Source organism: Delphinus delphis, chromosome 3 (assembly GCF_949987515.2).
Source record: "Delphinus delphis chromosome 3, mDelDel1.2, whole genome shotgun sequence".
Lineage (NCBI taxonomy): Eukaryota > Metazoa > Chordata > Mammalia > Artiodactyla > Delphinidae > Delphinus > Delphinus delphis.
This window is the reverse complement of record NC_082685.1, coordinates 124,143,992-124,166,608: the sequence shown is the minus strand read 5'-3', so window position 1 is coordinate 124,166,608 and position 22,617 is coordinate 124,143,992. Positions and strand designations below refer to the sequence as shown.

The window sequence follows — 22,617 nt, the reverse complement described above, 5'->3', positions numbered from 1 at the left end:
AAATAGCTATCTAAATGCCAGTTTGCTTACACTTTCCTCTACTATTCACATATACAGTAGAATAATAACCAGCTATTAAAAGAGAGATAGATCTATGAACACTGGCATGGAAAGAGGTCCAAAATATATTTTAAAAGAAACGTTCAAAGTAGTATATACAGCATGATTTCTTTAAAATATAAATTACACAGGTATTATTACATATATTTAATGACATTTTAAAAGAATTTTTTCGAAGCATTATCATCTGACTATTTGTATAAAAATCACCTAGAGTACATGTTAAAAATACATATTCCTGGACTTCATACTAGATCTACTGATCTACTACATCATACAAGATCTGCTACTGAACTAGTATACTAAACCTTACAGAATCACAATCTCTGGTGATTGAACCCCAGACTCTTCATAACAATCAGCCCACATGAATCTTGTGCCCAATACAGTTGGAGGATTATTGGATTAATACAGTATTAACAGGGGTTCCACCCAGGCCAGGGAAATTGGAGGGCAAGCAAGGGTGGAGGAGTGTGTGAGGGGTGGGTTGGTGGAGGACCAGGAGTTTTCCCTTTCATTTTACTTTATACTCTTCTGCATTTTAAAACTTTTTATGAGGGAGAGACCTTCAAGATGGTGGAGGAGTAAGACGTGGAGATCACCTTCCTCCCTACAAATACACCAGAAATACATCTACATGTGGAACAACTCCTACAGAAAACCTACTGAACGCTGGCAGAAGAACTCAGACTTCCCAAAAGGCAAGAAACTCCACACATACCTGGCCGTGTGGCTGACAGGGTCTTGGTGCTCTGGCCGGGTGTCAGGCTGGTGCCTCTGAGGTGGGAGAGCCGAGTTCAGGACATTGGTCCACCAAAGACCTCCCGGCTCCACATAATATCAAACGGCGAAAGTTCTCCAAGAGATCTCCATCTCAACAATATGATCCAGCTCCACTCAACGACCAGGAAGCTACAGTGCTGGACACCCAATGCCAAACAACGACCAAGACAGGAACACAACCCCACCCATTAGCAGAGAGGCTGTCTAAAATCATAATAAGGTCACAGACACCCCAAAACACAACACTGGACATGGTCCCACCCACGAGAAAGACAAGATCCAGCCTCATCCACCAGAACACAGTTACCAGTCCACTCCACCAGAAAGCCTACACAACCAACAGAACCAACCTCAGCCACTGAGGCAGACACCAAAAACAACGGGAACTACAAACTTGCAGCCTGCGAAACGGAGACCCCAAACACAGTAAGTTAAGCAAAATGAGAAGACAGAGAAACACAGAGAAGATGAGGGAGCAAAGTAAAACCCCACCAGACCAAAGAAATGAAGAAGATATAGGCAGTCTACCTGAAAAAGAATTCAGGGTAATGATAGTAAAAATGATCCAAAATCTTGGAAGTAGAATGGAGAAAATACAAGAAACGTTTCACAAGGAGCTAGAAGAACTGAAGAGCAAACAAACAATGATGAACAACAAAATAAATGAAATTTAAAATTCTCTAGAAGGAAACAATAGCAGAATAACTGAGGCAGAAGAATGGATAAGTGACCTGGAAGATAAAATAGTGGAAATAACTACTGCAGAGCAGAATAAAGAGAAAAGAATGAAAAGAACTGAGGACAGTCTCAGAGACTTCTGGGACAACACTAAATGTACCAACATTCGAATTATAAGGGTCCCAGAAGAAGAAGAGAAAAAGAAAGGGGCTGAGAAAATATTTGAAGAGAATACAGTTGAAAACTTTCCTAATATGGGAAAGGAAATAGTCAATCAAGTCCAGGAAGCACAGCATCCCATACAGGATAAATCCAAGGAGAATACACCAAGACACATATTAATCAAACTATCAAAAATTAAATACAAAGAAAAAATATTAAAAGCAGCAAGGGAAAAACAACAAATAATATACAAGGGAATCCCCATAAGGTTAACAGCTGATCTTTCAGCAGAAACTCTGCAAGCCAGAGGGAGTGGTAAGACATATTTAAAGTGATGAAAGGGAAAAACCTACAAACAAGATTACTGTACCCAGCAAGGATCTCATTCAGATTTGATGGAGAAATTAAAATCTTTACAGACAAGCAAAAGCTAAGAGAATTCAGCACCACCAAACCAGCTTTACAACAAATGCTAAAGGAACTTCTCTAGGCAGGAAATACAGAGGAGGAAAACACCTACAACAACAAACTCAAAACAATTAAGAAAATGGTAATAGGAACATACACATCGATAACTACCCTAAATGTAAATGGATTAAATTCTCCAACCAAAAGACATAGACAGGCTGAAGATATACAAAAACAAGACACGTATATATGCTGTCTACAAGAGACCCACTTCAGACATAGGGACACATACAGACTGAAAGTGAGGGGATGGAAAAAGATATTCCATGCAAATAGAAATCAAAAGAAAGCTGGAGTAGCAATTCTCATATCAGACAAAATAGACTTTAAAATAAAGACTATTATAAGAGATAAGGAAGGACACTACATAACGATAAAGGGATCAATCCAAGAAGAAGATATAACAATTTTAAATATTTATGCACCCAATATAGGAGCACCTCAATACATAAGGCAAATGTTAACAGCCATAAAAGGGGAAATTGACAGTAATACAATAAGAGTAGGGGACTTTAACATGCCACTTTCACCAATGGACAGATCATCCAAAATGAAAATAAATAAGGAAACACAAGTTTGAAATGATACATTAAACAAGATAGACTTAATTGATATTTATAGGACATTCCATCCAAAACGGCAGATCACACTTTCTTCTCAAGTGCTCATGGAACATTCTCCAGGATAGAGCATTTCTTGGGTCACAAATCAAGCGTTGGTAAATTTAAGAAAATTTAAATCATATCAAGTACCTTTTCCGACCACAACGCTATGAGACTAGACATCAATTACAGGAAAAAATCTGTAAAAAATACAAATACAAACATGAAGGCTAAACAGTACACTACTAAATAACCAAGAAATCACTAAAGAAATCAAAGAGGAAATCAAAGAATACCTAGATACAAATGACAATGGAAAACAAGATGACCTAAAACCTATGGGATTCAGCAAAAGCCGTTCTAAGAAGGAAGTTTATAGCATTACAATCCTACCTCAAGAAATAAGAAATATCTCAAATAAACAACCTAGCCTTACACCAAAAGCAATTAGAGAAAGAACAAAAAAACCCCAAAGTTAGCAGAAGGAAAGAAATCATAAAGATCAGATCAGAAATAAATGAAAAAGAAATGAAGGAAACAATAGCAAGGACCAATAAAACTAAAACCTGTTTCTTTGAGAAGATAAACAAAATTGATAAACCATTAGCCAGACTCATCAAGAAAAAAAAGGAAGAGGACTCAATTCAATAGAATTAGAAATGAAAAAGGAGAAGTAAGAATTGACACTGCAGAAATACAAAGGATCACGAGAGATTACTACGAGCAACCACATGCCAATAAAATGGACAACCTGGAAGAAATGGACAAATTCTTAGAAATGCACAACCTTCTGAGATTGAACCAGGAAGAAAGAGAAAATAGAAACAAACCAATAACAAGCACTGAAATTGAGACTGTGATTAAAAAATCTTCCAACAAAAACCCAGGACCAGATGGCTTCACAGGTGAATTCTATCAAACATTTAGAGAAGAGCTAACACTTATCCTTCTCAAACTCTTCCAAAATATAGCAGAGGGAGGAACACCCGCAAACTCATTCTACGAGGCCACTATCACCCTGATACCAAAACCAGACAAAGATGTCACAAAGAAAGAAAACTACAGACCAATATAACTGATGAACACAGATGCAAAAATCCTCAACAAAATACTAGCAAAAAGAATCCAACAGCACATTAAAAGGATCATACACCGTGATCATGTAGGATTTATCCCAGGGATGCAAGGATTCTTCAGTATACACAAATCAATCAATGTGATAAACCATATTAACAAATTGAAGGAGGAAAACAATATGATCATCTCAATAGATGCAGAAAAAATTTTCAACAAAATTCAACACCCATTTATAATAAAAACCCTCCAGAAAGTAGGCATAGAGGGAACTTACCTCAACATAATAAAGACCATATATGACAAACCCACAGCCAGCATCATTCTCAATGGCAAAACACTGAAACCATTTCTTCCAAGATCAGAAACAACACAAGGTTGTCCACTCTCACCACTGTTATTCAACACAGTTTTGGATGTTTTAGCCACAGCAATCAGAGAAGAAAAAAAATGAAAGGATTCCAAATCAGAAAAGAAGAAGTAAAGCTGTCACTGTTTGCAGATGACATACTATAGAAAATCTTAAAGATGCTACCGGAAAACTACTAGAGCTAATCAATGAATTTGGTAAAGTAGCAGGATACAAAAGTAATGCACAGAAATCTCTTGCATTCCTATACATTAATGATGAAAAATCTGAAAGAGAAATTAAGAAAACACTCCCATTTACCATTGCAACAAAAAGAATAAAATACCTAGGAATAAACCTACCTAAGGAGACAAAAGACCTGTATGCAGAAAACTATAAGACCGTGATGAAAGATGATACAAACAGATGGAGAGATATACCATGTTCTTGGGTTGGAAGAATCAACATTGTGAAAATGACTCTACTACCCAAAGCAATCTACAGATTCAATGCAATCCCTATCAAACTACCAATGGCATTTTTCACAGAGCTAGAATAAAAAATTTCACAATTTCTATGGACACACAAAAGATCCTGAATAGCCAAAGCAATCTTGAGAAAGAAATACGGAGCTGGAGGAATCAGGCCCCTGGACATCAGACTATACTACAAAGCTACAGTAATCAAGACAGTATGGTACTGGCACAGAAACAGAAATATAGATCAATATAACAGGATAGAAAGCCCAGTGATAAGCCACGCACATACGATCACCTTATGTTTGATAAAGGAGGCAAAAATATACAATGGAGAAGAGACAGCCTCTTCAATAAGTGGTGCTGGGAAAACTGGACAGCTACACGTAAAAGAATGAATTTAGAACACTCCCTAACACCATACACAAAAATAAACTCAAAATGGATTAAAGACCTAAAGGTAAGGCCAGATACCATAAAACTCTTAGAGGGAAACATAGGCAGAACACTCTATGACATAAATCACAGCAAGATCCTTTTTAAGTCACCTCCTAGGGAAATGGAAATAAGAACAAAAGTAAACAAATGGGACCTAATGAAAGTTAAAAGCTTTTGAAAAGCAAAGGAAACCATAAACAAGATGAAAAGACAACCCTCAGAATGGGAGAAAATATTTGCAAATGAAGCAAGTGACAAAGGATTAATCTCCAAAATTTTACAAGCAGGTCATGCAGCTCAATACCAAAAAAACAAACAACCCAATCGAAAAATGGGCAGAAGACCTAAATAGACATTTCTCCAAAGAAGATATACAGACTGCCAACAAACACATGAAAGGACCCTCAACATCACTAATCATTAGAGAAATGCAAATCAAAACTACAATGAGGTATCATCTCACACCGTCAGAATGGCCATCATTAAAAAATGTACAAACAATAAATGCTGGAGAGGGTGTGGAGAAAAAGGAACCCTCTTGCACTCTTGGTAGGAATGTAAATTGATACAGCCACTATGGAGAACAGTATGGATGTTCCTTCAGAAACTAAAAACAGAACTACCATATGACCCAGCAATCCCACTACTGGGCATATACCTGGAGAAAACCATATTTCAAAAAGAGTCATGTACCACAATGTTCATCGCAGTTCTATTTACAATAGCCAGGACATGGAAGCAACCTAAGTGTCCATCATCGGATGAATGGATAAAGAAGATGTGGCACATATATACAATGGAATATTACTCAGCCATAAAAATAAATGAAACTGAGTTACTTGTAGTGAGGTGGATGGACCTAGAGTCTGTCATTCAGAGTGAAGTAAGTCAGAAAGAGAAAAACAAACACTGTATGCTAACACATACATATGGAATCTAAAAAAAAAAAAAAGGTTCTGAAGAACCTAGGGGCAGGACAGGAATAATGATGAAGACATAGAGAATGCACTTGAGGACACAGGGAGTGGGAAGGGCAAGCTGGGACAAAGAGAGAGTAGCATGGACATATATATGCTACCAAATGTAAAATAGATAGCTAGTGGGAAGCAGTCGTATAGCACAGGGAGATTAGCTCAGTGCTTTGTGACCATCTAGAGGGGTGGAATAGGGAGGATGGGAGGGAGACGCAAGAGGGAGGAGATATGGGGATATATGTATATGTATAGCTGATTCACTTTGTTATAAAGTGGAAACTAACACACCATTGTAAAGCAATTATACTCCAATGAAGATGTTAAAAAATAAAAAAATAAAATGAAAATAATAAAAAAAGGAAATCAGCTATATTTTAAAATGAAATAAAAATTAAATTAAAAATAAAATAAAATTCTTTATGAGAATTTATTACTTATGTAATAATCTATACCTAGTAGAGATTTTGAGATTTAGAAGATGGAAACATTAAATTTTGATTTTCTAGGTCATGTAAATGAGGAAATACATTACCAGTTTACCTCATTCAAGAAAAGACTATCAAATCAAAGAGTATAAATTTGGCAATATAAAACAGAGTTAAACTTCCTTAATTTATTCAACAAATATTTGCTGAGCATCTGTGTTCCAAGTACTGTTCTATGTGCTGAAGATGTAACAAAGAACATTAGACAAGGTTCCTACCCTCAGGGAGCTTACTTTAGAATGGGGGAGGAGACAGATGAAAAAGTAAATAATGGAGCAAGGTAATTGCAGGTGGTGTTAAGTTACAGAGTGATAGAGAGTAAAGTGGGGGTGAGGTGGAGGGTAAGGGAAGACATTTTTCAGGAGGTGCTTTTTGACTAAGACCTGAAAGATAACAAGAAACAATCATATGAAAAGTTAAGCAAGAGCCACAATGTTGATCTGGGGAAGAGCTTGACATATTTAAGGGAAAGAAAAGAACTCAGTGAGGCTAGAGCAGAATGAGCAGGAGTGTGCTACCAGACAAGGGTGGAGAGGTAGCCAAAGCTAGATCATGTATAGCTCTGTAAAGAATTTAGATTTTATTCTAGGAAGCTGGTGATTGATTTTAAGAAGGAAGTGATGTTATCTCTTTTATATTTTAAGTATAACTTTCATATCCTTTGACCTGATATTTTCATTTAGAGGAATTTTCCCACAAAAAAGGTTTACAAAGATGTTCATAATTAGAATTTTATATTGAAGATAACTCAACAATACAGTGAATGTGTAAGCAAAAAATGATTTAGAAATATATCAAATAGTGTGGGAATTCCCTGGCGGTCCAGTGGTTAGGACTCTGTGCTTCCACTGTAAGGGACATGTTTGGAAATTCAAGGGTAATCAACTGGTTCTCAACCAGTTATATATACACCTCAGAATCTCCTGATGAGTTTTTAAAAAACAGACCACATGGGCTTCCCTGGTGGCGCAGTGGTTGAGAGTCTGACTGCCAATGCAGGGGACACGGGTTCAAGCCCTGCTCTGGGAAGATCCCACATGCCATGGAGCAACTGGGCCCGTGAGCCACAAGTACTGAGCCTGTGCGTCTGGAGCCTGTGCTCCGCAACAAGAGAGGCCGCGACAGTGAGAGGCCTGCGCACCGCAATGAAGAGTGGCCCCCACTCGCCGCAACTAGAGAGAGCCCTCGCACAGAAACGAAGACCCAACACAGCCAAAAAAAACACACACAAAAAAACAAAAAAAACAGACCACATTAAATTCCCCCCTGGAAATTTTAAACTGTTAGGCCTGGAGTAGAGTTTGTGCTCACATATTTTTATTAAAACATTTCTTAAGTGCTTCTGATGATCATGGCTGGGGGGAGAATCACCCAGATAGGACCGTCATTATAAATTAGATTGGGTGGAGAAAGCACCATAAAGAAGGGAGACTACAGCTGTGCCTTGCCACATAGAAAGGCTTTAAATAGAGCAGAGTAAGGGACTTCCCTGGTTGTCTAGTGGTTAGGACTCTGTGCTTCCACTGCAGGGGGAATGGATTCAATCCCTGGTCAGGGAACTAATATCCCCCAAGCCATGTGGCACAGCCAAAAATAAAAATAGAGGTGAGTAAATCACTTACTATATGAGCAGAAACTAAGGCAGGAACGGTATTGTTTGGGAGAGAGCAGGTAGGCCATTCTTCAATGAATTCAAGGCAAATAAAGATGGTAGTGTAGCGGGAAAAGCAGGGTGGGGGGTGGTGGTGATGGTGGTAGTTGTGGGATGAATTGGGAGATTGGGATTGGCATATATACACTAATGTGTATAAAATAGATACGAATCTGCTGTATAAAAAATAAATAAATAAAATTCAAAAATAAGATGGTAGTGTATACTGAATGAGGTAATTACAAGTAAATGTTGACTTAAAAAAATATAATTCAGTAGAGGATTAAATCCAGATTTAGGGGTTAGGAAATGAATGAGTGATGGGGAATCAAGGTAGTGGGTATTTAAAGCAGTCATTTGAGAATTTGGCAGGGGAAGGAAAGTAAAAAATAGAATGGAATTTAAATAGGAAGAGAAGGATCAAAAGATTTTTTTTCCAAGACAAAGGAGCCTGAAAATGTTTGCAGGCAGGAAGAGAAATCCAACAAAGAAGAAAAGAGCAAATATTCAGAGCGGGTAAAATTGGGATTTATATCTCCCAGGTGTTTTTAATGTATTTGTTTAAGGACTAAAATATATTACAATAAAATTACACCAGTTTAATTAGAATTAAAATTTAAGTAAATTTAATGGGAATGGGAAACACTGACAACTGAAAAGTCTCCAAAGCAGCACAGGACAGAAAGGAGACAACAAAGTCGAAGAGTTTCTGTCAACTGCATCCATTTTCTTCATTTGATCCTAGATCCACAAACTTTGTGTAATTGAGAATAGATGCAAACACTGAATGGAAAACTTCAAGTAAGAAGATGTAGACACGTATGTATAATTTGAGCTAGAACTGGAGCCAAGTCATGCCTCTGCTCTTCCCCAGAGAAGCAGGTAACTGGTTAAGGTGAGTGTTGGCTTCTGCTTCAAATCCTGCTCACTGGCTTAACAGCCTCTTCCTTGGAATAATCTCTTAACGTTTATGTACTAATGACCCCAAAGTAGAGAAAAAATTTTTTTAATCTAGGCCTTATAAAGAGATTGGCTTGGCTCGATGACAATAACTATGATTTTTTTGAAATGGTTTATCAACTCAGGATAGGGTAGGACAACAGCAGCCACTATTAATAGGATATGACTTGATGGAAATTATCCTTAAGCAAGATTATTCTGTCAGTTAAGTTAGGATGGACTCGAGTGGGTAAAAGAATATAGACAGGTCTGTAAAGCTCTTGCTATCCTCTCAAGTGTGAGGTGATGAGGGCCAGAGGCAAATTGCAAAGCGTGTTTAATTTTACATCATTGGATATAAAATTTGAATTAATGATTTGAAGATTACAGTAGAGTACTAGGTTATTTTTTGTAGGGTGGTTTACTTTGTTTTTTAACTTGATTATAAATACAAAGTACTATCACATTTTATTTCACTTGACCCTCATGAAAACTTCCCACAGGGTGCAAAGTATGTGTCAGCAACCGTGATAAAACATAATATTTTATGAAGCAATTTTAAATTTAATAGGTGTATAGCTTGATTTCTTTGTATTCTTTAAAGAATTTGCAAGCAAATAGATGCTGTATACCTCAGTCATCGAGACATCAGGGAATGAGTTCTACTAGACAGAAGCTCAAAGAGTTCAGATAAAACTCTCAAGATTATTAAAAAAAAAAAACCCTGAATCTTGATTTGGTCAAATCTTATTTTGAAACAGAGGTCCTGAATTGAGATTTACAGTAATGTCATTTCTGGAATGTAAAAGCCGGTTATTTTCTAACTTGTCTACCCAGTGTTTTTTTTTTGTTTTGTTTTGTTTTGTTTTGTTTTGTTTTTGTGGTACGCGGGCCTCTCACTGTTGTGGCCTCTCCCCTTGCAGAGCACAGGCTCCGGACGCGCAAGCTCAGCGGCCATTGCTCAGGGGCCCAGCCGCTCCGCGGCATATGGGATATTCCCGGACCGGGGCACGAACCCGTGTCCCCTGCATCGACAGGCGGACTCTCAACCACTGCGCCACCAGGGAATCCCTACCCAGTGTTTTTTTCATAGACATTATTTTTACTTTAGATTGGATCTAAGAAACTTTCTTCTTTTGACAACTATGCCTTTAATATATTCAAGTTACAAACGTAGTCTGAATCTTTCAACAATTCTTTTAGGATCTATTTGACTTGATTACTTATATTAGGTTGAAAACTCTAGCCATTTGCATATATCCACACACGCACTTAACACACATGTATCCAGTTTCCAATTTTTAAATTTTAAAACTGTTTTTAGTTAATATTACAGGGAGATTAACAATGACTAGAGAAAGCAGAGCACGATAAGTGTGTTTCCTCCATATCAAGTCCTAATACTAGAAGCAAAAGTCACACGTTTGGAGGTTTGTTTTACACAGTCCTGTAAACATAGTTTCTATGGTCCCTGTCCACATGGCCTTCCTGCTCTGCCAGGATGAAGAATCCCGCTCTCCACATGCTGATGTGGTCAGACTAATCAAGTGACTGCAGGAAAGACACCTTCCTTAGTCAACCTTGTGTCTGCCCTCTGTCCTTGAATCATAGTTACTGGTTTTATGGTCCAGTGCAAATAGTCTTGAACCCTACAGCAGAGACAAGACACCAGCATCGGGTGCATCATAAACCGAGCAGTCAAGCCCCCCTCCCCGCCCCCATACCACAGGGTTTCTTTTTGAGTGGTGATGAGCTATAAGTCAAAGCCATGAAAAGAGGACCTTCATTCTGACCTAGGGTGGGTGACTCCTCGAAGGTGTTTCTTCTTTTCTTCCACAACTGGATGGGAAACCTTGGGACGGTTACTTGGACAGGCCACCTCTAAGTAGCAACAGAGGTGACACTCTCAGATGAAACACTGAACCCATGCTGTCAATGGCCGACCCCTAAATTCATCCCTCAGCCACGCGCTCCAGCCGGAACGCCCAGAAACCACAGGGTCCTTAATCCATTCCAGCAAGAGCGCCAATTTTTGGGTGCCAGAGAGGCCGGATGGCACCGGGGCGCGGGTTCCTGCCTCTTCCAGGCCGCACGCCGAAATCAACCGAGACGCAGGCTCGCTGCGACCCGTAGAGCCAGCGTTCCGCTCCCTCTGCCGACCTCACTGCGGGCGGGGCCCCCTCGAGGCAGCGGGGAAAGGCTGGCAGACGAGGAAGAGACGCGGGAGGAGCGCTCTGCGCAGGCGCGCGGCGCCCCGCCTCCCCAGCGTCTGCTCCAGGGCGGGCGGCGCGGGCCCTCCCACTTTCGCCCGCGCCGCCTCACGGCCCCGGCCCTCGCTTCACCCCGACGCCCCGGCGTGCGCGTCCTCCCGCCGGCCTGCAGGCCCGGGGCCTCCGCCTGCCAGCCCGCCGCTGCTCTTTGCGGCCCCGGCTCGCGTTCACGCTGTCGCCCGGGCCGGCGCGGCCGCGGGCAACCGCTCCCCCTCCCACACCTACCCCGTCCCCTCCCCGCCTTTTCCGCCCTCGCGTCCCCCTCCCTCGGCCAGCCGCCGCTGCTCCAGATGAGGTGATGGCAACGGCCAACTTCGGCAAGATCCAGATCGGGATTTACGTGGAGATCAAGCGGAGCGATGGTGAGTCTCGCCGCCGCCCCTGCCGCCCGGGCCCCGCATTCGGGCGTGCACGGAGGAGACGCGGGCGCCGGCTGCCTCATTGATTACTCCGCCGCGCAGTGGGGGCGGGAAGGCGGCGGCGGCGGCGCTTTTGTGTGTGGCTTGTGTGCGAGTGAGGCCAGCTTGGGGTCCGCCCCGGGTGCCGCTGCAGTGCCGGGGCGGGGAGGGGCCCTTCGGGGGGCTGGGCCGGGGGAGGCCGGCGGGGAAGGGCCCGGGTGTAGCGGGCTGCGTCTCTGGGGGCGTCGGGCGGGCGCGCTGGCGGGTCCCGGGCCGGGAGCCCTCGCTCCTCCCGCGATCTCCATCCTCCCCGGGGACGCCAGCCCGGAGGGTGGGGGCAGCGGGCTCCGTTAGGGTTGACCCAGCCTTGCGTCTCACCCCGGCCTTTTCATTTTCCGGCCTCATCTCTGCGGGGGTGGGGAGAGCGTGAAGACCAGAGATTTCAGTATTTAGGGAACCGACTGCTGGTTCCAGGCTGAGGTGGGGGAGAAAGGCCAACCCCGCTGGTTTAAAGTGTCTGGCTGTCACGTTTCTTCGTCAGTCGTTTCTCGAGCATGCCTGTTTCTTTTTTGCTAGTCCCTTCCTTGGAAGAAGGATGCGGAGCTTGTCGTGCTCAGGCATGAATAAGGGTGCGGGTATAAATGGGGAGAAGTATTCTATAAGCTTCTCAAAGGTGATGAGGCTGAAAGGGAAGGAGCGGGATGAACCTAGTCAGTGCGAGGCACTACTGGGAGGGTGGGGCTGGGGGACCGTCTGTTGATATTTTTCACACCCTCCGGAGAGGTAACCTAGAGGAAAGTGTAAGACGAGGCACGGGCTTAATTAAAAAAGCCTAGAAAGCCCTAGGCTTCTGTATCTTTCTGTAGGTTTCTCTTGGGGAAAATGTTTTATGTCACTAGCCAGCCAGGCTTGGAAATAATTTATATTGTAAAGGAGAAACCGCATGGAGGGGGATAAATTATTTTCTTTCAATCCACGCATTGAAGAAAGTAGAGGTGTGTAATATCGAGAGGTGTGCGGTGTTCCTTATACCTTACCTTTAATTTGTGGCTTATTATCATTTAGCCTAGTCAGTGGTAACTGTCGCTGGTACATCCACACCCTCTTGGTTTCTACCAGGTTTGACCAAGTTATGTGAAGCTGAGATTGACTTTCATGTTATCTATGTGATGTATTGGAAGACCTTGTATAGCTGATGATTTTTTCCCCTTCGTTATATTTGACATAATTTGTGTTAACAACTGGAAGCATTATTATCCTGTATGTGAAAAGATGAATTATACCACTTAGAGCTTTAGAAGTTACCAGCAACACTAGTGGGAAAGAGATGTCTCTTTTACTTGGGTTGGGGTTACTTTATATTTTCTCTTCAAATAACTTTTCTTAAGCAGTGCTGTTAACTGCAGTTTCTTTTTGAGGTAAATGCACGTTCACCGTATACTAGCAAAAGTAGGGTTTATATGTTATTTTAAATTTGGGGGAAGGGCATAAAAATGTGTAAGTTCTTTACATTCTAAGCCTTTAACTATGATTATAGGTGTTACTGTAGAATCTATCAGAAGTATGATGATATTTGAAAGGTTTGGATAATTTTATATTTTCTGGGGTAACACCTTTTTATTTAAATGTATCGGACTGGAAACAATTTTGGTTTGGGTGGGTGGTTCTAGGATAGAGGCTTTTAATACTCTTTCTGCCTTAACCTTCTGCCTGTACTAGAAACCCAGACATTTAAGAGCTTTGTGTTCTTACATAAGTGCAAGTAACCTAAAATCACATTTCAAAGCAGTTTGTCCTTGAGAAATAATGGAAATCATTACAATGTATATCATCTCAACTTATAGTACCTATTTATGCTCCTCAGATGCATGGTAGAGTTGAAGGTAACAGATAAGCAGAGAGCTTGAAAAGAAGGGAATGATCATTTGCATTGGGTGGTGGTGTTTCACAGTAGAAATTGATGTCTGGGAGACGCCCCCCCAAGCTTTCCCTTTTTCACTTTAAAGAAGCTGTTTTGTTTCTTCCCATTTCTATAGCATAAGTGTTTTAGATGAAACAGTAGTGGTCATTGTAACAGAAATAAACTTTGTAGTTGGTTGAGCATGAATGTAATGCCTGAGACAGTGGAAACCACAGGATGAAGAAGGGCTGCTAGACTGCTGTTAACTGGTGACTTGATGTTTTTCTGCATGCTTGCTAATGGTGATCCTTGTCCTTGTTTCCGAGCATGCTTCTCCCATCCGTTATGTTATATTAAAAAATATATATTCCCAGGTAACTAAAGTAGACTTGTTACTCTCTTTCAATACCCTGCTCAAAACTAATCCCTGCTAAGTCTTCATTGATTACTAAAGCTGGATGGCCAGTCAGCCACTGAATTCCTAAGTCATTAGGAGACTCGTGAGACAGCATATTTCCTTAAGCATTAATATTTGGGTACATTTTTCTTAATATTATATTTTCAAACTGACCAGACAAGGGGTAGTGTGGAGAACGCAATTGAGGGATGGCAGCCTCCCTGTGTCCACTTCAACCAGAGCCAGAGCATTAAGGAATTTTAAATTCCCTGAATTCATCTGCGTATCCAATCATGTTCCTAGCTGAGTTCCTTGTATTTAGTTTTTGAGCAAATCATTCATTATTGGATTTTGGTTTTCGAACATTATTTTAATTAACCATTAAGATGAAGTCTTATCTGGAAGGGAGACCCTTGCCTCTGTGCTCATCCTGTGAGCCACTTCCCTCTCTACCCCCCATGCCCACCACACCTCCTACAGGCCTCTTATTCAAGACTCCCAGAGTTGATTGAAACTGAGTGATCTGTGAAAGCTTGCTGACTTTTTTGGTATTCTAAGATTAGAAGTGACAGAGGTTAGGCTTGGACTCCTCAGATTATCCCTAGCCACAGGAGATAATCTGGTGTGAAATCGGACTGGTTTCTGGAAATGAACACTCATGTTTATTTTCTTGCATGTGTCTTCCTATTATCTTTCTGATTCAGTTTCTTTTTGGAATCTAATGACCCTGAAAACTGCAGTCTTAACTGTTGTGTAACTAGGTAGTTTTCACTGGGAGATGCCCCCCCCAAAAAAAACACAACAAAACACCATGCACTGTTAAAACATTCCTTATTCGTTCTACAGTAGCTGTGACTATTGTTTGGGGGCTGGGGGAGTGATGAGATATGTTTTGCATATTTCAAAGCTGCAGCTATGATGGGATTGTTCTTTGGGGTCTCTTAGTTGCAGGATTGATAAATGTGATCTGAAGAGAATCATACACTATTTCAACCAGACAGATCCTTGGACATGATCTAGTTCTCATTCTTATAGATGTGGAAACTGAGTCCCAAGTCACTATAAGTGACCTGTCTAGATTCATACACCTTCATACAGTGGCAGCCAGGAACCTGGCTTACATAGCATAGAAACCATACTATCAAGAACTGTGACAGTAGAGGAAGAATTCTCTATTATTTGGGAACCATATCCAGCTTTCTACAGCCCAGTCAAGACGTGGGAAATTGCGTCTCACTCATGGGAAAGCCACTAGAGAGCAGTATTATAGAGCCCAATTGTAATGATCCAGTAAAAACTGTTATGGTATGTTTACTAGAAGGTCACAAAACTCAGAATTGTGGGAGAAAAAATATTCCTGTGTCTTAATTAAATGCTGAAAAGAGTGCTTTAATTGAGCATCTGAAATCCAGAGGAAAGTGAAGATTTCAAAGGACCCATCAGGAGTCTTTGAGTTTGGGGCAGGCAATCTTTAGAAAAGATTTCAATGACTTAATTCTCTACGTACTTTGCCACATATATTCTTCTGCTAGTTCATCTTTACATGTCGTTATATAGGCTTTTGGAGAACAGACTGAATTTAGGTAATAAAAATGAACCACATAGCAATATAGTTCCTTTTGGTACAGTTATGTGATTTTGATTATGAAGTGGGTAGAATGGAGGAAATTGTGGACTAGGGATTTCTTTTTACATGGTGATTAGCATGATGGTGGTTCCATATATATATATATATATATATATATATATATATATATATTTTAGGTCTTCATAGTTTTCCAAATAGGTTATCTAATTGGATCCTCACAGAAACCCTGTGAGGTAAGTAGGGTAGGTGGTGGCAGATTCATTGTTTTATAGGTGAAGAATCTGAGGTTGGATTACTTGCAAGATCACATGGTTAATAAGAGGCATAGTCTGGACCAAAACCGAAGTCCTTTTACTCCTAGCTCTCTTCAAATGCTGGCACATGTTTGCTGATGATGGTATGAAGTTGATCACTTTGTGTACTTTGATTTTCTTTTTTTTTCTTTTTTGAGATATGAAAGCCCCTTTTGCTCAGATAACCTACAATTAATAATGTTGCTTAAATTTGCCCTATTGGTGAGATCAAATTGATGTCTGATATTTTATTAACTATAAGCATTAAGATTCAGCAATCTAAGGCTTTAAAGCCCTTTCCAATAGTCAATCACTTGTTGCTTCCAGAACTACCACAGAAAGAAATCTATATTCATTGCCTAGTCACTTGATTCTTATGACAGAAATTTTGGAACTGTGGGGAAAGGCACGTTAACAAGGTTAACTTGTTTGTGTGTCAAAAATCTAGAGAAAATAGCAAAGAGCCAGTTAAGCTTGTGTCCCTTCAAATAGGGAAGGAGGCACAAGTGTGGAAAATCCAGAAAAAGATTCCTTGAGAGATCATCCAGACCCATTCTTTCTAGTCACAAGTATACTTGTCGTTAATATTACATTAAGTTTTTGCAAGGCTTAATTTTTGGAATTAACCACCAACTTTGCTTTTAACACTTCTATCCTGTAACCTAAAATAATCTTTTAAGGTGTTTATTTGTTTTGATATTGTAGTTTTGAGCTTGAGAATAGATAAAACTTTTAAGCCCTGAGTAAAACCAATTTTCGCTCTTCTGGTCCAATTGTGGAGCAATTGTGGGAAGGTTGCTCTTCTATCACACAATAGCTCTTTTAATTAAAGTAGTACTAATGGTATTGTAGTTCCTAAGTGAAAATAGACATTAGAACCTCACCATATTAAATATTTAAGTGCTTGATTACACATAGTGGATATTGTGCCATGTACGAGAACTAAATACAAGTCATGGTGATTGGGATTTGTCTAGTGAAAACTTATGCAAAATGAAATGGAGTATCATTTCACTGTTGGTTTAACTTTTTGCTTCTATCTCCCAAGAGTAAAATGAGGGGAGAGGTGTCCCTTTTAAAAGTTGTGCTTCTAAATCTAGTCCTGGGCTTTCCCATTTTGGGTACTGCTTGTTTTTCTCACCACCTACCTACTGCAATCAAGCTTGTAGTTCAAATGGGCATTTATTAGGGTGTGAGAGTATTTTGGTGTATAGACCTTACGTGATTATGTCATATCACAAAATAATGTGATCTTATAATTCTCTGTTTTCTTATTACAGAGTTAATTAAGTATACTTTTGTTAACAGTCTGTTAAATATAGGTCATTCTGATGCATGTTGGAGATAAAAAAAAGAATAAGATACACATACTTCCTGCCCTCAGAAACAAATGATTGATAACATAGTGTGATTAGTATTGATAGAACTATGCCATTCTGTGTGTACATCATTACCACTTACCTTTTTAGGTTTAGACTTTTTAGACTCTTGAAGTTATGAGTCTTCTGGATGGAAAATACATGTCATACATGCTGTCCTTTTCACCTCCTCTTCCCATGACCAATATCCATTATCTCTCGTGGCATGCTTTCCTGATAAACACATATATTCAGTCTCAGAATTCTTCTTAAAAGACAGCACCACCAGTCCTGGTAGCCCTTGTCAGTCAATCGAAATTGGCATTATTTGTCATTACTGGCCTATTTTCTGTTCTCTAATACTCATTTGAGTTTTGACTTTATAACTTTTAACCTTTGTTTTGATACTTAAAGGAATAAGGTTTATTCCATTTTAAATTTCTGGCAGAACAGTCTCTGGCAGCAGATTCCTCTCTAGATATCCTGTGTTGGGGTGCTTGTAAACGCAGGGACCAAGGAAGCAGACAGAGCCAGCTGATGGTGCTTCTGTGTAATTTGGGAACAGCCTCTTCACACAGTGTGGCCAAGGGACTATGAGAATCAGGCACCTCCCTGGGCTATATTTTACTTACTTTCAAAGACTTTTTCTCCAGGTTTCTATTGGTTTTGGCATTAATTTTAACCAGATTTCACCTATATAAATTTTTTTAAAGGAAGGGTTGGATCAGGATGGGATACACTTCTGGTGAAATTTGTTGAGTGTCTACATTATGCAAAGAATGACCCCTTTGATTAGAACTCTTGGCCAGGAGCTATCTACTCAGCCTCATCCAGATAGCTTGTATCTTCCATACTGCCACTTGAGTTTTGTTTCTTTCTTAAAAAGTGAATCCAGGTGTTAATCTTGATACCTGAAGGGATTTAACATTTGTGCCCTTTATAAGTCAGTTGCTTTGCTAAATCCAGTATCTTGTTTGACTTTCATGACAACCCTATAATGTAGACAGTATCTTCCCATCTTACAAGAGAAACCCTGTGCTCAAGTGTATAAACTACTGTAAGTGTTTAAGCCTCATGAAGGAGAATTTTAGATATTTACAGTATATATATTGGTCAAGGCTATGTGGTAAGTGTATTTTTGGGATGTGGGATATGGATATATTTAGAGAACATATTGGATAAATGTTATGGGAGTTCTGTTTCTAGCCTGGGTAGGATTAGTGTAGTGGTTCACAGCCCTGACTGCTTATCAGAATCACCTGTGGGGCTTTGGAAACAAACAAACAAACATAAACAACTCCCCACCTATCACTACTGGTATCTGGGTCCTTTGCCTAGAGATTCTATTTTAATTGGTCTGATATGGAGCCAGGGCCTCAGTATTTTATTTTAAAACATCCCATACGCTGGTGAAACTTAACTTCACACACTGGTGATTTCAGTATGCACCCAGGGCTGTGATCCATTATTTTAGAAAAAGTAGCATCTCCTAACAGTAATCTGACAAAACCTCATGGCAAGTGAAGTTTTAATGATGGGAGGAAGATGACCAGTAGATTGCCTTGGGGGGAAGGAGGCATTCTAGGCCTGTGGCACAACATGTGAGCTGCAAATGGAGGGCTGTCAGGTAAAGGGCATTTAAAGCAGGCATACCAGAGGGTGATAGATGAGGAAAGGTAGGAAGGAGGAGTAATCTGGGACACCTTATTAAAGACTTGGCAACGAAGGTAAGGTAAGGCATCTTGGAATTAATTTCTAGGACACTTGGAAACTACTGTAGGACTTAATCTCCTAAGAGCAGTAATAGGAGTTAGCTAGTGATTAGTGATAGATTAGAGGGAGAGTAGTACTGAAAATGAGAGCTAGCAAGGATAAGATTGCATTAGTCAAGGAGGGTGAACAGTGGTTAAGGAACAGATGAAATACAGAACACTGTAAAAAGAATTGGTGCTATAGTCAATATATCACTTGTGCTGAATAAAGGGCAGATGTGTTGAAAGGAATGGACTTAACATTTGGGAAGGCTGAGTGTCGATTATAAAATTTCTTCAATCTGTTTAATCAAGCTAATCCTATTCATGAATACAGCCTAGAGGACTGCAGAGCCAGTGTACAATGTGCTATCAAAGAGCATCCAACTCAAGACTGTTCATAGTTTTTGCTATTAGTATCTTAAAAATAAGTGAGTCTAAGGTATGAGTCACTTCCAATAAATGTTTATATGTAGATCAGGAATTTACTTAAGCTGCAACGCTTTGCCTACTTAAGAAGACTCAGTTATAGTATATTAGCCAAGACCCTCTCAGAACTCCTAGAAGAGATTGGGAAGGAAAAACAGTACTTAAAGGATCTGGCTTCCCGTCTTTAAGGGATGGAGTGTTTTGATTCTTAAAATGCAGCTGCTCTCCTTTACTTCTCCTTTGCTCTTATTTTTGGCCTATTTTTTTCTGCCCTGGCTTTTGCTTTCCCTTTTCATCCTCAAGTTCTGAATGTCATTTCAGCATTTAGAATCTCTTAAGTACTATTTGCAATTTAGGGCTTAAAAATGGGTAAGCAAAGGATGAGTAGACAGAGCCCAGTGGATTTTTAGGGCAGTGAAATTATTCTTTATGATACTGTAATGGTGAATACATGTTGTAAATTTGTCAAAACTCAAAGGAGATACACCACCAAGAATGCACTGTAATGTAAAATATGTACTTTGAGTATTAATGACGTGTCAGTATAGGTTCGTTGATTGTAATAAGTGTACCCCGTGTGGGATGTTGATAGTATGGGAGGCTGTGGGTATGTGGGGACAAGGGATATATGGGAAATTTCTGTACCTTCTGTCTAATTTTGACACAAACCTAAAACTGCTCTTTAAAAAAATCTACTTTTAAAAGGGAGGGAGGTACGCAAACTTCGGGCGTTAAAAGTCAGAGCTACTCTCGAAATAATGGACCAACTAGTGACAAGAATTTGTAATATTTTAAGAATCAGGATCAACCCAGTAGGGTTGCAGTTAAGGTAAATTTTTGCTCTTCATTTTTGTTATGCTTAGTCTGTTGGCCAATATGAGATACTCAGGGTTTGCTGACAAAATTTTTAAATGAGCTGAAGTGCAATGAGAGGATTCAGATAAGCTTAGCAACTTTACCTCCATCTCTTTACTTTGGCCCATGGGCATTTTGAGTTTATAGCTCAAATAGCATGACAAATGTCCAAGCATTGTATTAGAAGCTTCATCCTTGAAATTGGTCAGGGTTTAATTTAAACAAGAGTTTACCTGTTCTAGTTAAACTATAGGTAATTCTTGATGTAAGATATGCATATGGAATCTAATTATGTCATCCTATGAAAAGTGAGTTGGGAATGCAAACAGCATTAAATTTTGCGGGGTGGGGAAGGTAGTTTTTTAAGCCTGTAGTTTACTATGGACTGCTAAAGAGAAATGGATATAGTGATTTATCTATATGGTTTTTAGGAAATTAGAACCAATTTGAGGCCCTAATTAATGAGGTAAGTCTTAGAATTTAGCCACAGACAGGTCTCTGATGAAATACTGCTATTGGTCAAAACTTGCTTATATTTCTACAGTGAGGAAATTGACTTGTCCAGGGTCATACATAAAGTAGCAAATATGAGATCAGAACATAGATTATCTGCCTCTAAAGTCCTGTACATTCTAATTCCTTTAGAGTTCTTTGTGTACTACGAATGTTCCAGGCATTAGAAGTCAGGTCATTAATTAAATACTTTCTTTTTTTCTATAGTATAGATTGCCTTCAGGTGTTTTTATTAATCATTTGCAGCATGACCATTATTATGAGTCCCTTCATCTGATGCCTTTGAGGGAATAGGTACAGGACTTTCCCCTAGAAAAGGCTACTTTGTCAGTTACAACGGAATATTAAATAGCTATTGTACTCAGTGCAAGTACTCTGGCTATATAATTTCTTTTGAAAAAAAAAGTTCTAGGGGGCTTCCCTGGTGGTGCAGTGGTTGGGAGTCTGCCTGCCAATGCAGGGGACACAGGTTCGTGCCCTGGTCCGGGAAGATCCCACATGCCGCGGAGCGACTGGGCCCGCCCGTGAGCCATGGCCGCTGAGCCTGCGCGTCCGGAGCCTGTACTCCACAATGGGAGAGGCCACAACAGTGAGAGGCCCGCGTACCGCAAAAAAAAAAAAAAAGTTCTAGGGACTTTCTTGGCGGTCCAGTGGTTAAGATGCTGCGCTTCCAGTGCAAGGGGCATGGGTTTGATCCCTGGTCGGGGGACTAACATCCTACATGCCGCGCGGCCAAAAAAAAAAAGTTCTAGACTATTCGTGTCTGTCTGCATTGCCTAAGTTTAGGTCCTCACTCCCAGATTTTCCAGAGTTTGGACAAGTACGTACGCTAGCATGTGAAAGAATGCTTCTTATTAGGTGAGCAACTTTATTGTCAGGAAAATACAATATTAGACCTACTTGCTAGGAGTCCACTGGTATTATTGATTAATTGGGGGGCCTGTCTAAGTTCAGTGATCTTTATTTTTATGAAACTGTTCTTTGAAATTGTTTTGGGATAATATGTGTGTTGCATTTTTACAAATTGTTTTCCAGTTATAGGTGATATTGAGAGTTGATTACGACATGGCCCTAGACGTTGGGATGTAGTTTTATTGAGTGATACACATCAGAAAGTCTACAAACAATAAATGCTGGAGAGGGTGTGGAGAAAATGGAACCCTCCTACACTATTGGTGGGAATGTAAATTGGTGCAGCCACTATGGAAAACAGTATGGAGGTTCCTTAAAAACTAAAAATTAACACAACATTGTAAATCAACTGTACTTCATTTTAAAAAAAACAAAACGAAACTGAAAGTAGAGTTACCATATGACCCAGCAACCCCACTCCTGTGCCTATATCCAGAAAAGGCAAAAACTCTAATTTGATGCATCCCAGTGTTCATAGCAGCACTATTTACAATAGCCAAGACATGATCTAAATGTCCATAAACAGACGAATGGTTAAAGAAGGTGTGTGTGTGTGTGTGTGTGTGTGTGTGTGTGTGTACACACAATGGAATATTAATCAGCCATAAAAGAGAATGAAATATTGCCATTTGCAGCAACTTGGATGGATCTAGAAATTAACATACTGGGGAATTCCCTGGTGGTCCAGTGGTTGGGACTCAGTGCTTTCACTGTGGTGTCCTGGGTTCAATCCCTGGTTGGGGAACTAAGATCCCACAAACCATGTAGCACAGCCAAAAAAAGAAATTATCATACTAAGTGAAGTAAGTCAGAC

The 22,617-nt window shown here is 40.1% G+C and overlaps 1 protein-coding gene across 3 annotated transcripts in view; it reads left to right on the top strand.

Annotated features, from left to right (window-relative positions):
- The first annotated feature begins 11,464 nt into the window (after window positions 1-11,464).
- Window positions 11,465-22,617, top strand: part of KIF2A (kinesin family member 2A) — a 70,032-nt gene continuing 58,879 nt past the window's right edge. For all 3 annotated transcript variants that reach the window (XM_060009439.1, XM_060009437.1, XM_060009436.1), the window contains exon 1: window positions 11,465-11,771. In XM_060009439.1, the coding sequence (XP_059865422.1) occupies window positions 11,708-11,771 (64 nt within the window). In that variant the 5' untranslated portion in view covers window positions 11,465-11,707. The remainder of the gene's footprint in view (window positions 11,772-22,617) is intronic.